Source organism: Paramisgurnus dabryanus, chromosome 10 (assembly GCF_030506205.2).
Source record: "Paramisgurnus dabryanus chromosome 10, PD_genome_1.1, whole genome shotgun sequence".
NCBI classification, from domain to species: Eukaryota; Metazoa; Chordata; class Actinopteri; order Cypriniformes; family Cobitidae; genus Paramisgurnus; species Paramisgurnus dabryanus.
The window spans coordinates 3,661,111-3,675,511 of record NC_133346.1 but is presented as its reverse complement, the minus strand read 5'-3'; the positions used below and the strand labels follow the sequence as shown (position 1 = coordinate 3,675,511).

Genomic DNA, 14,401 nt, shown 5'->3' with positions numbered 1-14,401 from the left:
AAAGTGGATACAGGCTTTTTTTCATAGTACTACTATTATTAGAATGTGGAAAACGTAATCGGGGATGCTCTTTTGTGTCTTTAAACACTCGTTTTTTTGGGGTCGACAGCTTTTAAAAACATATTTTTGGGTATTTTGGCTTGTTAGCTGTACACCCTGTTACACAGCAGCTTTTAGGCATTATTCAGTTTTTGTTATAAGCCAGTAATGACAAGGAGGCAGCCTCTCGCAATGCAAAGTCAGTGGAGACAGTTGGATTGTTTTACCCCAGTGGGCGTGGTTTTCAAATTAGCATAGCTGCACTCTGTCTCTATAGATATGATTATGCAAATTATTCCCGCCTCTACTCCGTACGACAACTTGGACCATAGATATGAATATTCAAATTAGTCCCATCTCTACTCAGTTCCACAGCTAGGACCATAGATATGAATATTCAAATTAGTCCCACCTCTACTCAGTACGACAACTTGGACCATAGATATGAATATTCAAATTAGTCCCATCTCTACTCAGTTCCACAGCTAGGACCATAGATATGAATATTCAAATTAGTCCCACCTCTACTCAGTACGACAACTTGGACCATAGATATGAATATTCAAATTAGTCCCATCTCTACTCAGCACCACAGCTAGGACCATAGATATGAATATTCAAATTAGTCCCACCTCTACTCAGTATCACAGCTATTACCATAGATATGAATATTCAAATTAGTCCCCGCCTCTACCCTGTACCACACCTTGGACCATAGATATGAATATGCAAATTAGTCCCCGCCTCTACCCTGTACCACACCTTGGACCATAGATATGAATAAGCAAATTTGTCCCCGCCTCTACCCTGTACCACAGCTAGGACCATAGATACGAATTTGCGAATTATTCCCCGCCTCTACTCATTACCAAAACTTGGAACATAGATATGAATATGCAAATTGGTCCCCGCCTCTACCCAGTATCACAGCTAGGACCATAGATATGAATATGCAAATTAGTCCCCGCCCCTACCCTGTACCACAGCTTGGACCATAGATATGAATAAGCAGATTAGTCCCCGCCTCTACCCAGTATCACAGCTAGGACCATAGATATGAATATGCAAATTAGTCCCCGCCTCTACCCTGTACCACAGCTTGGACCATAGATATGAATAAGCAAATTATTCCCCGCCTCTACCCAGTATCACAGCTAGGACCATAGATATGAATAAGCAAATTAGTCCTCGCCTCTACCCTGTACCACAGCTTAGACCATAGATCTGAATAAACAAATTAGTCCCCGCCTCTACCCAGTATCACACCTTGGACCATAGATATGAATAAGCAAATTAGTCCCCGCCTCTACCATGTACCACAGCTTGGACCATAGATATGAATAAGCAAATTAGTCCCCGTCTCTACCCTGTACCACAGCTAGGACCATAGATATGAATTTGCGAATTAATCCCACCTCTACTCAGTACCACAACTTGGACCATATATATATATAAATATGCAAATTAGTCCCCACCTCCACTTTTTCGCAACACTTTGGACCATAGATTGAATGTAAATAGATGCTGCATTCTGCAGTTTTAAAGTCAGGTTTCACACAATGCATGCATGAACTGAGCCTTTGCAGGACTCATTTTTTTGCATTCACGCCAGCCGCGGTAGAGGCATCAAGCGCGAGAGATTTTAACGTTAAGTCAATGTTGATGCGCATCTGGAGGTCTCGCGGCGCGAATGAGGCGTTTGGCGCGGTACACGCGATTCCGCCTCATTCGCACGTCTGAGCATTGTGGCGAGAAACGCGCAAGTTGAAAATTTTGAACTTTGGCGGAGAAATGCCCCCGCGTTAACCAATCAGGAGCTTGCTCTAGTAGTGACGTGATTACAGGAAGCGAGCTGAGTCGCAGTAGCCTATGAAAGGCCCTCCCATGACGCGAATTTCTGCGTGAATGTCTCAATGACTAGAATTTCATGCGCGAATGAAGCCAGTAAACTCAAAAAAATGTTCAAACGGGAAACTAGATGCAGTAGACGCGAATTTGACGCCTCAAGGCTGGTGTGAACCCACGGTAAGCGTTCCATGCGCATTTATATAGATCAGTGGTTTATACACTTTTGTTTTTTTGTACTTGTTGTCAGTTATTTTCTACTTTTTAAAAATTAAAACGAATAAAAAAAATGCTATATCTTTATTTAAAATATAATACGCATTTTTATTAAACAATGAATAAGCAACCAACATTAAATAAATATGGCAAGCAGCTGTTTTGTTCTTTTCATTATCAACAAACATAATAAACATGACAAATGTGACAAACAGTAAGAAAGTAAACCTTACCGTTTCACACTACAATCAATACAGCCACACAGGTGTAAGGGTTTATGACGAATCTCTGCGACAGCTCCCTGACGCATGGTAATTACGTCAGTGTCCGAAATCGCTCACTTATTTTCGTTTACCACTTCCCCAAATAGTGGACTCAAATGTCATTTGCTATATAGAGAATAGTGAACGAGGAAGCGGTTTCAGATGCAGCAAATATATATGACTCAAACCACTGATCCACTCGTTTAATTGTGTTGATATGACTGGTTACATCTTTGTGACGTAGGAAACAAAAGCAAATTCAAACCACAGGAATGAGACTGTCTTGGGAAAACAAAAATTTTATGGAGAAAATATTCCGTAAGGGTGTTTGCACATTATTAAAAACACCACATAGACATATAAACAATAATAACATCTTATTTTTCACCTTAGGGGGGGACTTGAAGCTAAACATTTTTAAAAAATAAGGAATATATTGCTATAAGTGAGTGTTGTGTTAAGTGTGCTGGCTGTTTTGACTGCTCATGTTAAGTGTTTGTGTGCAAGATATTTTGTGTTTAGTCCACGATCACTCCGCCCGGGGATGTGTAGGCTTTGAATTTAATGTGAAGTAATTGCTGTGTTTCCAGTGGTACCCATGGCTACATGGCACCTGAGGTTCTGCAGAAAGGAACGGCGTACGACAGCAGCGCCGACTGGTTCTCCCTGGGCTGCATGCTGTTTAAACTCTTGCGAGGGTAAGGCTCATGAATTCTTTATCTCTCTCTCTCGCTCGCTCTCTTTGAGTCTTTCTCTCTGATTCTCTCACCTGTTTGATGTGGAGTGTAAAGTTTAAATGTCAGAGGTTTGGAGGTCAGCCTGCAGACATCACAGAGCAGAAGAAAGGGGGCGAGAGTGGGAGTGGAGACCGCTGAAACGGTTGCTAGGTAGAGGGTGGGGGTACTAGAGAAAGATGTAATGGGGGGCGGCCGGGGCACGTATTTCCATTGAAGGACGTGTTTGTGTCGCACACTTCAAAGCAAAAAGTAAACGGGTCAGAACAGGCCTAAAAAGGCTACAGAGCGCATGTTTGGAATGACAAATGACTTGTAGTGTTTTACAGTATGTGTAGTGTGCACAGTATGCACTACAGTAGACAAAAGCACACAATTTAGTATCCTTGCACAAGTTGACCTTGCACTTACGTTGTGATGAAAGTTTAGTTTTTATCATTTACTCACACCATCCCAGATGTATGACTTTATTAAAATGTTATGTTATCTTCTTCAGGGTTCCCACGGGTCCTTGAAATCCTTGAAAGTTTGTGAATCTGGGGGGGATTCAAGGCCCTGGATAATATCATAAGCACACGTGCTAAACTGTTCACTTTAAATGCTTAAATCTTCTGTATGTGAATGTTGATATATACCAAAATGCTTTTTTGCATAGTTGTGTTTGACACATGAAAACGTCTTGGGTTACGTATGTAGCTGTTGTTCCCTGAGAAGGGAACGAGACGCTGCGTCTCCCTTGCCATACTTTCTGCGTCCCTGTAACGCCGTATTTGGCAATATTTCAGATAGCGATATACTTCCTGGCTTCCGCGTCACCTTGTCTTTGTTGTTAAGCCTCATCATTGGTTGAATTTGATATACACATTCAGACGCACCCTGGAGGCGTGTCCAAAGTGTCACCGCAGTGACGCAGCGCGAGTTCCCACAAAGGGAACTGTAACAATGTATCTTAAAAGGTAACACGATGTAACCTTATTCTCATTTGTTAATGTGTCCCCACATTTAGGCCTTGAATTTGAGGGTATTGGACTTGGAAAGTCCTTGAAAGGTCCTTGAATTTGAAGTTACTAAAATTTGAAGTTACTACCTTTTGGGAGCCAGAATCCAATATTTTTTTTAAACCAGGTCCCAGAATGGATAAATAAAAAACAATGTTGATCTTTATATAGGCTAAAACCCCATGTCAAAGAGCTGAAATGTAACTTGTTGCAAAGACACACATCCTTGCTTTTAAACCTCCCTTAAGATTTGTTTCTGCCATTTTTTTACACCTTACACATTTCTTTGGATGACTTAAAAAAATTGTTCAGATACGGAAAGCACTGGGTTCATTTGGATGTGACCTAAGACAAGAAAAGGTTGTCAATAGCTGAGATCGAAAAGCTTTTGGTCTCATGGAAACCCCTCACCTGTAACCTGGAGCCCTTTGTAAGATTTTGTATCTCCCATTTACTTTACAGTAACTTGAACTCTATTTTGTCTCCTGTTTATATAGGCACAGTCCATTCAGACAGCACAAGACCAAAGACAAACACGAGATCGACCGCATGACACTTACCATGGTAAGGAGCAGACTTATATTTGGTGGTCATATCGGGAAAGCATCAATCACTTTTTTCCTCAAATAATGACATTATAAATGCATTTGTGATAATTACATACATATAACTTTGTGTAATTTATAGATATGCAAAAAGGTGTGGCCGTTCACTTTAACCGTTCCTCGTGGCTCTTTTAAGTTAAATGAAGCATATCACCTTGAAACAAGAGATTGATAAACAAGCCACAACTTTCCATAGAAGTAAAGAGGGAACTCCACCTGTGCTTTCACACCCAATGTTTAAACAAGGGAATACTAATAAAGATGATTTTGCATTCGTGCTTTGCATTCACTGTTTTCTTAACTTTACCGTAATTTAGCTCTCCATAAACTGCCAGGCTCTCCTGTAAAATGATCTGATGAAAGGAAATCCCTCTTTACTCATTTGGGACGGTTCATAATTTCCCTTGCAATTTGAATCAGAGCTTTGTTTCGAAACATAGTGAATTGTCTACATCGGAAACACTTTAGAGACACTCCCAATTAAATTCAAAGCAAAAATTGATAGCTCTTTGTGGTTAAAGGATTAGTCAATTTTCTTAAAAAAAATTCCAGATAATTTACTCACCACCATGTCATCCAAAATTTGATGTTTTTCTTTGTTCAGTCGAGAAAAATTATGTTTTTGTGGAAAACATTCCAGGATTTTTCTCATTTTAATGGACCCCAACACTTAACACTTAACAGTTTTTTTCAACGGAGTTTCAAATTACTCTAAACGATCCCAAACGAGGCATAAGGGTCTTATCTAGCGAAACGATTGTCATTTTTGACAAGAAAAAAAAAAATATGCACTTTTGAACCACAACTTCTCGTTTATCTCCGGGCCTGTGACGAGCGTGACGTAGTGACGTAGAAAAGTCACGTGTTACATATATGAAACGCACATTTGCGGACCATTTTAAACAATAAACTGACAGAAAGACATTAATTAGTATCATTCGACATACAACAACGTCGAAACATTCCTCTTTCTCCACACTTGTAAACACTGGGGGCGTAGTTTCGCATTCGTCTTCCGTGACCTCTTGACGTGATGACGTATTGCGTGAGGTCGCGCGGGCGCATCACAGGACCACAGATAGATGAGAAGTTGTGGTTCAAAAGTGCATATTTTTTTATTTTTCTTGTCAAAAATGACAATCGTTTCGCTAGATAAGACCCTTATGCCTCATTTGGGATCGTTTAGAGTCTTTAAAAACTCGTTGAGTTAAGTGTTAAGTGTTGGGGTCCATTAAAGTCCATTTAAAATGAGAAAAATCCTGGAATGTTTTCCTTAAAAACCATAATTTCTTCTCGACTGAACAAAGAAATGACATGGTGGTGAGTAAATTATATGGATTTTTTTAAAGAAAATTGACTAATCCTTTAAAGTCAAAGTCCCATAATGCATTGTGACAAACTTAGGTTAAAGGGGTAGTTCACCTAAAAACGAAACTTGTGTCATCATTTACTCACTCTCATGTTGTTACAAACCTGTGTAAATGTTTTTGTTCTGATGAACACGAAGGAAGATATTTTGTTACCAAACTGCTCAGAGGCACCATTGACTTCCATAGTATTCCTTTATCCTACTGTTGAAGTCAATGGGGCTTCTGATCGGACATATCTTTGTGTTAGTTAGAAGAACAAAGAAATTAAAACAGGTTTGTAACAACATGAGAGTGAGTCCTTTAAAACATTTGTTGAGTGATGTAACGGTTATCTATTTCATCCAAGATTTGTTGGTGATGTGCAAAAGTGCTCATTTGAATATTAAGTTGCTAGCTTGGCAATATGCTAACATCATGATCCATTGAAATCAGTCCAACTTCAAACTATTGTGTTATTAGTCCGGCCTGCACGAGTAAACTCGGTGCAAATCACGACACAGTTATTGGTTTAGACGAGTTCTATCTCATAAATATTGCTCAAAAACCAGTGACACATTTGTAATCTGTAGCCACACAGCTAACACTAAAATCACTGTAATTTATGAAGTTTAAATCAACTTTTCAAACCAGAAGAGCCAAATGGTCCCAATAGGCGCAAAGATGACTAGTTTCCACTTTGTATTATAATTTGTGACAGCTATTACTGTTTGAAGCAATGTGTAACACGTATATATCAGTTAACTTCATTAGAAATGTGTTGTTGACCTTCACAACTCTTTAATTTCATTAAGAATTTTCAAGAGTTTGGAAGGTTTCTTGTGAAACAAACTCTTTAAAACCACGCAATCAGATTGTGTTAAGATTAGCCCACATTTAGTCCCTTTGCAGAAGTACATGCATCGTGCATAGCTCAACTTGTACAGCGTTGTGTTTGCTGTTAATGGGTTCGATTCTTAGGGACATACTGATTAAAAGTAAACCTAAAAACGCACACAGGAAAATGCATGCTTTTGATGCATTTTAAGACGTTCACCTTTGTTGCCCTAGTAAATGTTAACCCAGTCAAATGCGCCGCTGTCATTACCAATTACGTAAGCGATCGTGTTGTATTGATAGTCCTCACACTCATTTGTGTAATGGTGAGGATATTTAAATAACCTTAAGCTGTAGTGCCTGTGGTTATATTAATGCTTTGTTGATCAAGTCAAGTTTGCTTGTCTTGCACATTTACATTTGACTGCTAATGAATGTTCACTGTAACCGAAGAGGATTGCTAATGAAAGGGAAGCAAACACAGTCGGGGAAAGTTAAATACAAGCCATAAAACATGCTGTAATGTTTAATGTGACATCAATCAAACTCACAAGCTGCTTACTGATCCTCTTCTATCTTTTTTTTAACAGAATGTGGAGTTGCCCGATTCGTTCTCACCTGAACTTAAGTCTCTCCTGGAGGGACTCTTACAGCGAGATGTCGCCAAAAGATTGGGCTGTCTTGGACGGGGGTAAGTTAGGGCGCATGACTGGGCCGTACATCTTCAATGTTGGGTATGTTATACTGCTCTTGGATAAGTCTGTTTGTTTACAGAGGTTGTATCGACTGGAAATCTTTATCAGAAGTGGTGGTGGGCAACGATTAATCACGATTAATCGCATACAAAATAGTTTTTGCATAATTTATTAGAAATAAAAAAAAACATTGAGATATAACAAAAAATTCTGAAATGTGTTTGTAAAATGTATAGTTTTTAAATATGCATTATAATTATACACACACACACGGTTAGATATTTTGCAAAAACTCTTATTTTGGATGCGATTAATCGCGATTAATCGTTGTCCACCACTACTTACATTTTCAATCATTTAAAGTAGAGATGCACTGATATGAATTTTTCCACCAATAACCAATTATTCTGACTGATATCTTCCTATATTAATAGTTTGGTGGTTATTAAATGCATTAACTAAATTCTGAAAATTAAATATACTGAATGTTATTCATTCATTTAATGATCAATAATATTGAAGATTAAACTAGTGATGTTTCTACATACATTTTCTATACACAGATCTCAAATTCATTGCATGTTCCTGTTATCTTTTGAATATATCGGCCTTAACTATCGGCTGTTTTTAAACTATGGGCTCATAGTGTAAAAAATTGCCGATACCGATTATTGGCCGATATATCGGTGCATATCTCATTTAAAATGCTTTCTGCTTTTCCATGAGAGCAGTATTAGACACACAAAACAGATAGGGATGTCAAATGATTGCCAAAGATTATTTGTTGTGCACCTTCTTTATGTAAAATTGCTTAAAGTGCGTGACACATCTGTAAGTGTTTGATCATTTAAAAGTATAGAAAGGAAAAGAGCTTGCTGGGAATGGTGTTGCTGGTTTTGAATTGCTGCCACCTGCTGGTCAGAAGTGGTTATGGTCATCTGAATAAGATCTTTATTTTGCACGCTGCAGGGCATCAGAGGTGAAGGAGCATTTGTTTTTCAAAGGAATCGATTGGCAGCAAGTCTATCTTCAGAAGGTAAGGCCATTTACTTTGAAAGCTGTTTTGTTTAAATGTGTTGTTTGTTCTGGGGAGAAAACATTTTCACTTCTTTATATTGTACAGTCAGTCAAAAAAGGATTACGACACACAATCTAAACAATTGGTAAGAATGATGGAATGATAATCCAGAAACAGATTAGTGTATTGATCTAGATCTTAAATGCTTTTTAGCGGTAGTTCTTTGAAAGGGGTGAATTTAAAGATGCAGAGATGTTTTAAATGTACAGACTAGATATGACATTTTTCGCCTATTATTCAGACTGATATTTTGGTGGCTTTATTAACTGGCATTAACTAAATTCAGAGTTAAAATTTCATAAATGTTATTCTTATTAATTCATATAATGATAATTAATATTGGACATTAAACTTGTAATGTTTTTTTAAATTTTCAATACACAGAGCTCAAATTCATTGCATTTTCCGGTTCACTTTTGATTGACAGCATATATCGGCCATGACTATTGGCTGTTTTTAAACTTTCGGCCAATAGTGTAAAAATTGACCGATACCGATTATTGGCCGATATATCGTTGCATCTCTACACTGCAAAAAATGACTGTCTAAGTTAGTATTTTTGTCTTGTTTTAAGCACAAATATCTAAAAATTCTTAAGTCAAGATGCATTTTCTTGATGAGTAAAACGACCCTAGAAAATAAGTCTAGTTTTTAGACCAAAAATGTCAAAATGTAAGTGATTTTGTGCATAAAACAAGAAAAAAATCTGCCAATGGGGCAAGCAAAATTTCTCAAATTTTTCTTGAATTGAGTGTTTAAGAAAAAAAATTTTTTTTCAATATTTTTTTACTTCCCCCATTGGCAGATTTTTTTGCTTGTTTTCAGCACAAATTGTATGGTTTTTTTTTTTTTTTTTCTAAAAACTAGACTTATTTTCTTAGGTCATTTTGCTCATCAAGAAAATACATATTGATTGAAGAATTTTTTTGGTATTTTTACTGAAAAGAAGACAAAAATACTACGAATTTTTGTTCCTGAAAATCATTTTTTGCAGTGTAGACATAATGCAAAAAAAATGACTTTCTTACTTATTATTTTTGTCTTGTTTCTCGTACAAATATCTAAAAGTTCTTAAATAGAGATTTAAGTATTTTCTTGATGACCAGAAATAAACTAAGAAAATAAGACTAGGTTTTAGACATGTTTTGAGCACAAATGCACTTAAATTGTATGGACTTATTTTCTTAGGTCATTTTACTCATCAAGAAAATCTAATTGATTTAAGAATTTTTAAATATTTGTCCTGGAAACAAGACAAAAATACTAAGCAATAAAGTCATTTATGGCAGTGCAGTTAGCAAAATAAATCTTCCCCAAGATGTTGCATCTCCGAGCATCACTAAAGTACTACCTTTTTATCAAATTTGTTTGCCTTCGACTATGCATTTCAAGGCTTGCATTTTAACCGAAGTCGTGTGCTGTACAGACAACCTACCAAAATATGTTTTTAAGTAATATTGATTCTCTGTTGGATTACAGTATGCCCCACCCCTCATTCCTCCGAGAGGAGAGGTCAACGCTGCAGACGCCTTTGACATCGGCTCCTTCGACGAGGAGGACACCAAGGGAATTAAGGTAATAACCAGTAACAAGTTAGTAAAAAGTAAACCGTTTTGACTTGTCGTGAATTCGGCCACGTCAGATTTGAACTGGTGATGTGACATTGTTGATAAAGTGCATCTTCCAGGGCAATTCCATGCAAATGTCAACCTTATTATGAAAAGTAAAAATACCCAAAGTTTGAACCATTTGAATTTTCACATGCATAACATAGAAATGTCACGTCCACAATGTTTGCTTTTTACTTATAAATGCACATAAAAAAAATTAATATATATGAAATTTTCTTTGAAGAGCTGTCTTTTCTCCATTTGTTAGGTATTATTGCATCTGGTGTCTTTCAATTCACATAAAACATGAGTATATAGACTGATATTTTTCAGATTTTATCATCAGGGGTGTAGGAAAATATAAACAAATGCTTTAATATGTTGGTAATAAATGCATTCTCTATGAAATTTTGACTGCAAATGTCACACTTGAAAATAACGCTGGAGTTGTTCTCTGTCGTTCTGTCTCTCAGCTGCTAGATAGCGATCAGGAGCTTTATAAAAATTTTCCTCTGGTGATCTCCGAGCGCTGGCAGCAGGAGGTGGCCGAAACGGTGTACGATGCCGTCAACAGTGACACGGATAAGAACGAAGCACGCAAACGGGCCAAAAACAAGCAGCAGGGACATGAGGAGGGTGAGGCACTTACTGCAATTATTGGTTTGCAATAGACCACAGAAATGTACAGAAATTTTTTTGTTTTAATTATTGTACATTTTGTAATATTAAAGATTTAGGGGCGGTTTTCCAGACAAGGCTTATCCTAGTCCCAAACTAAAATGCATGTCCGAGTTGCCTCTATTTAGAAACACATCCGATATATCTTAACTAGAGCTGTCAAAAGATTAATCGCGAACAAAATAAAAGTTTGTTTTTGCATAATATATGTGAGCACTGTGTGTAATTATTTTGTATAGAAATACACACACATTATGTATTTAAGAAACTTTTTTAGTTTACATACATACATACATACATACATACATACATACATACATACATATATATATATTAGATTTAGATTTAGATTTTAATATATTTTATTTATTTAGATTTTAATATATTTTATTTTATATATAAATTAAACAATATATACATAAATTGTTTTTAAAATTTCTTAAATGTATATGTGCGTTTATATATACTTAATAATTCCACAGAATAAACACGCAAATATATTATGCAAACACAAACTGTTATTTTGTATTCGATTAATCGCGATTAATCTCTGTGCAAACCAAATTAAACCATTTTATTTTGTATATAAATGTAAAAATGTATATACATAAATAACATTTTCATTTTTTTAAAATGTATATGTGTGTTTATATAAACATATAAACACACATATTATATATAAACACGCAAATATATTATGCAAACACAAACTTTTATTTTGTATGCAATTAATCGTGATTAATCTCTGTGCAAACCAAATTAAACCATTTTATTTTATATATAAATTTATATACATAAATAACATGTTTTTTTTAATTTTTTTAAATGTGTATGTGTGTGTTTATATATACATAATAATTCCACAGAATAAACACGCAAATATATTATGCAAACACAAACTTTTTTTTTGTATGCGATTAATCGCGATTAATCTCTTGACAGCCCTAATCTTAACATATATCAGTGCCATTGTTTTGTCTCAAGATGCACACCAGTATTGTTTTTTGTAAGGAATGTTTGTAAAAACGACTTAAATGTCTTAATATAACTAAGGCTTAGTCCTGGATTAATCTAAACCCTGTCCCGGAAACCGCCCCGTTATATTTAATTTGGTTTGCACGGTTAAAACAGGAAAACTGGTCTTTATAAATTGCAAAATACTGTTTGCAAATTTCCTGTTTGCTTTTATTTGACCTGTTTACAGATTTCAACAGACTAGCATCTTGACACATCTTGTATTTCGAGTTTCACAGGGGTCAAGCAGAGATATTGAGAAATATTTTTCATGAATCTGGTCGAGGCGACACGCTGTCTGCAGCGCTCGATCACTTAGAGGTTTAAACTTCCCTGAAAGATAATGTTTTTCCGGGGAAACTCCCGTTTGCATTAAATCATTAGCAGTCAATGCAACAGACAAGCAGTAATTTCACGCAGCGGTGCGTAAAGTAGAAAATGGCTTCTGGTACGGCAGTGCTAAATTCTCCTCCGTGAATTAAAGACTCGGAGTGACGTCGACTTCCACAGTTCCCGCGTCACTTCCGTAAATGACCTCGCACGGAGTGCTGGTACCGCATGCTTCCCTCAAGGGGACGGCACACAGCACCCATCATATGACCGCTTGTGTGGAGGTCAGAAATAGATCTTTGTTATTGGCGAACGCTGAACCGATTATATGCATCTCAAATCCGACATGCATGGGAGTTGTGCCTGGGCTGGAATTTATGTTGGTTCTCATAGTTAAAGCCAAAATGTGAACTCTGTCATCATTTACTCACCGTCGTGTCATTCCAAACCCCCGACAGGGATTGTTTGAAAGATGTTAGACAGAATGAAAGTGAAACGAGACAGAGGCAACAAAGCACCGTTGTTGTTGCACTTCTGCAAACGGTGCGTCATGTAGATGTTCACAAAAGATTGTGCTTATAATTAATTAAATTGTCATTTTTGGAGCACAATTGGACTTTTATTGTATAAAACAGAGCAAAGATTTTCTAGAGCAATTCCTTTTGAGAAAATAAATCATGTGCGTGTTTGAAATTACAAGAAAGTAAGTGAAGGATGACATTTGTTTTTGAATGAACCGTTCCTGTTAAATGCTCTAATAATAGTCACTTTCGGTGTACAGGGGTTAGCGGGGCACAAATTAACCCCGGGTTAGACCTTTAACATAGTTACACAATTACACTGCTTTATGTTCAAAGAAAAATATTTAGTTGTTATATTTATTGGTTTTTCCTAACCCCAAATAGCTGGAAGAAATCTAAAATGTAAGCCAAACCAAAGCTCGGGTCTTAGAAGATTAAGGGCGCACTCACATTATCCAAACCAAACCAAGCCCCAGCACGTTTGTCACCCGTCCCTACTCCCCCAGATGCACGCACTCACACTGTACTTCTTATCGATCCGAGTCCGGGCGCGCTTTCGTCATTAAGATGCGATTGTTTTGAAAAAAGCAGGAAGTAAAGCTCTCTCTTAACACTGGAACCCACCGTGATGATAAGTCTGTGTTTTTCATTCGGAGTCGTTTGGTGCGCGATTACAGACAGCCCTCTCACATGTCATCATATTGCTTAGTTCATCTGTCACGTGCGCAGCTCAGACATTCACGTAACCCCGCTGCGCGAATCAAAAGGTTTTTACAGAGGCAGATGAAGGTGAGTGGTCGCGCAGCTGACGTCTTCACCTTTTGAATCGCGCTCAGGTGCGATTGCGCTCACACCACAGCCTTCCGCGCCTGAGCCCAAGTGAACCGCGCTCCGGCCCACCTCTGCAACCCGGCCGTGGCGCGAATAACCAATCCGCGCCCGGGCGCGGAACAGAGCGATCACACTAGTCAAACAAACCAGGCTTTGGGGGTCAAACGCGCCCGAGCGCGGTTTGGATTGGACAGTGTGAGTGCGCCCTAAGGTTCAAAACCAACATCTCAGCATCCATACCTTAAAATCCCTGGTAAGACTAATAGATTTGGTGCACACACACAGTCAAAAACAATATAAGTATATGTTCAACTTTTTTCTTTTACTGTTTGATCGTTGAAGATCGTTTTCGAGTTTTGTCGCTATTAATAACTCTTTAAACATCAATAAAGTCCTGAGCTTTATCTCTCTTGATAACTATTTTAACATCAAGCAAGTCCTGCAATTCATTTTCGAATTCCTGCATGTTGTAAAACCGAAACAAAAATCTCAGACGCGTAAGTGGATAGGCACGCATACTTTGTATTAGTTAAGCATCTCAGAAAACGTACAAAGATAAATTTTGACATTTAATGACTATTTACTGTATATGGGGCGATTCACATTTCACGTCTACATGGTTCACGGTTCTTGTCACATGACCTGCTGTTCGCTTGCGGCATTCGGAAAAGTTGAGATGTTTTTAACTCGATGTGGAAAAAAACAGCGCATCACACCACGTGCGCGTCGCGACACTGCCGCTTCCATTATGAGTGCGCATG

At 37.5% G+C, this 14,401-nt stretch overlaps 1 protein-coding gene across 1 annotated transcript in view; it reads left to right on the top strand.

The window, feature by feature from the left end:
• grk3 (G protein-coupled receptor kinase 3) overlaps positions 1–14,401 on the top strand; it is a 68,548-nt gene that overhangs the window by 42,299 nt on the left and 11,848 nt on the right. Inside the window, exons 13-18 of the mRNA XM_065262448.2 lie at positions 2,954–3,061; positions 4,593–4,659; positions 7,474–7,574; positions 8,548–8,614; positions 10,136–10,231; positions 10,740–10,902. Of these exons, the coding sequence (XP_065118520.1) occupies positions 2,954–3,061; positions 4,593–4,659; positions 7,474–7,574; positions 8,548–8,614; positions 10,136–10,231; positions 10,740–10,902 (602 nt within the window). The remainder of the gene's footprint in view (positions 1–2,953; positions 3,062–4,592; positions 4,660–7,473; positions 7,575–8,547; positions 8,615–10,135; positions 10,232–10,739; positions 10,903–14,401) is intronic.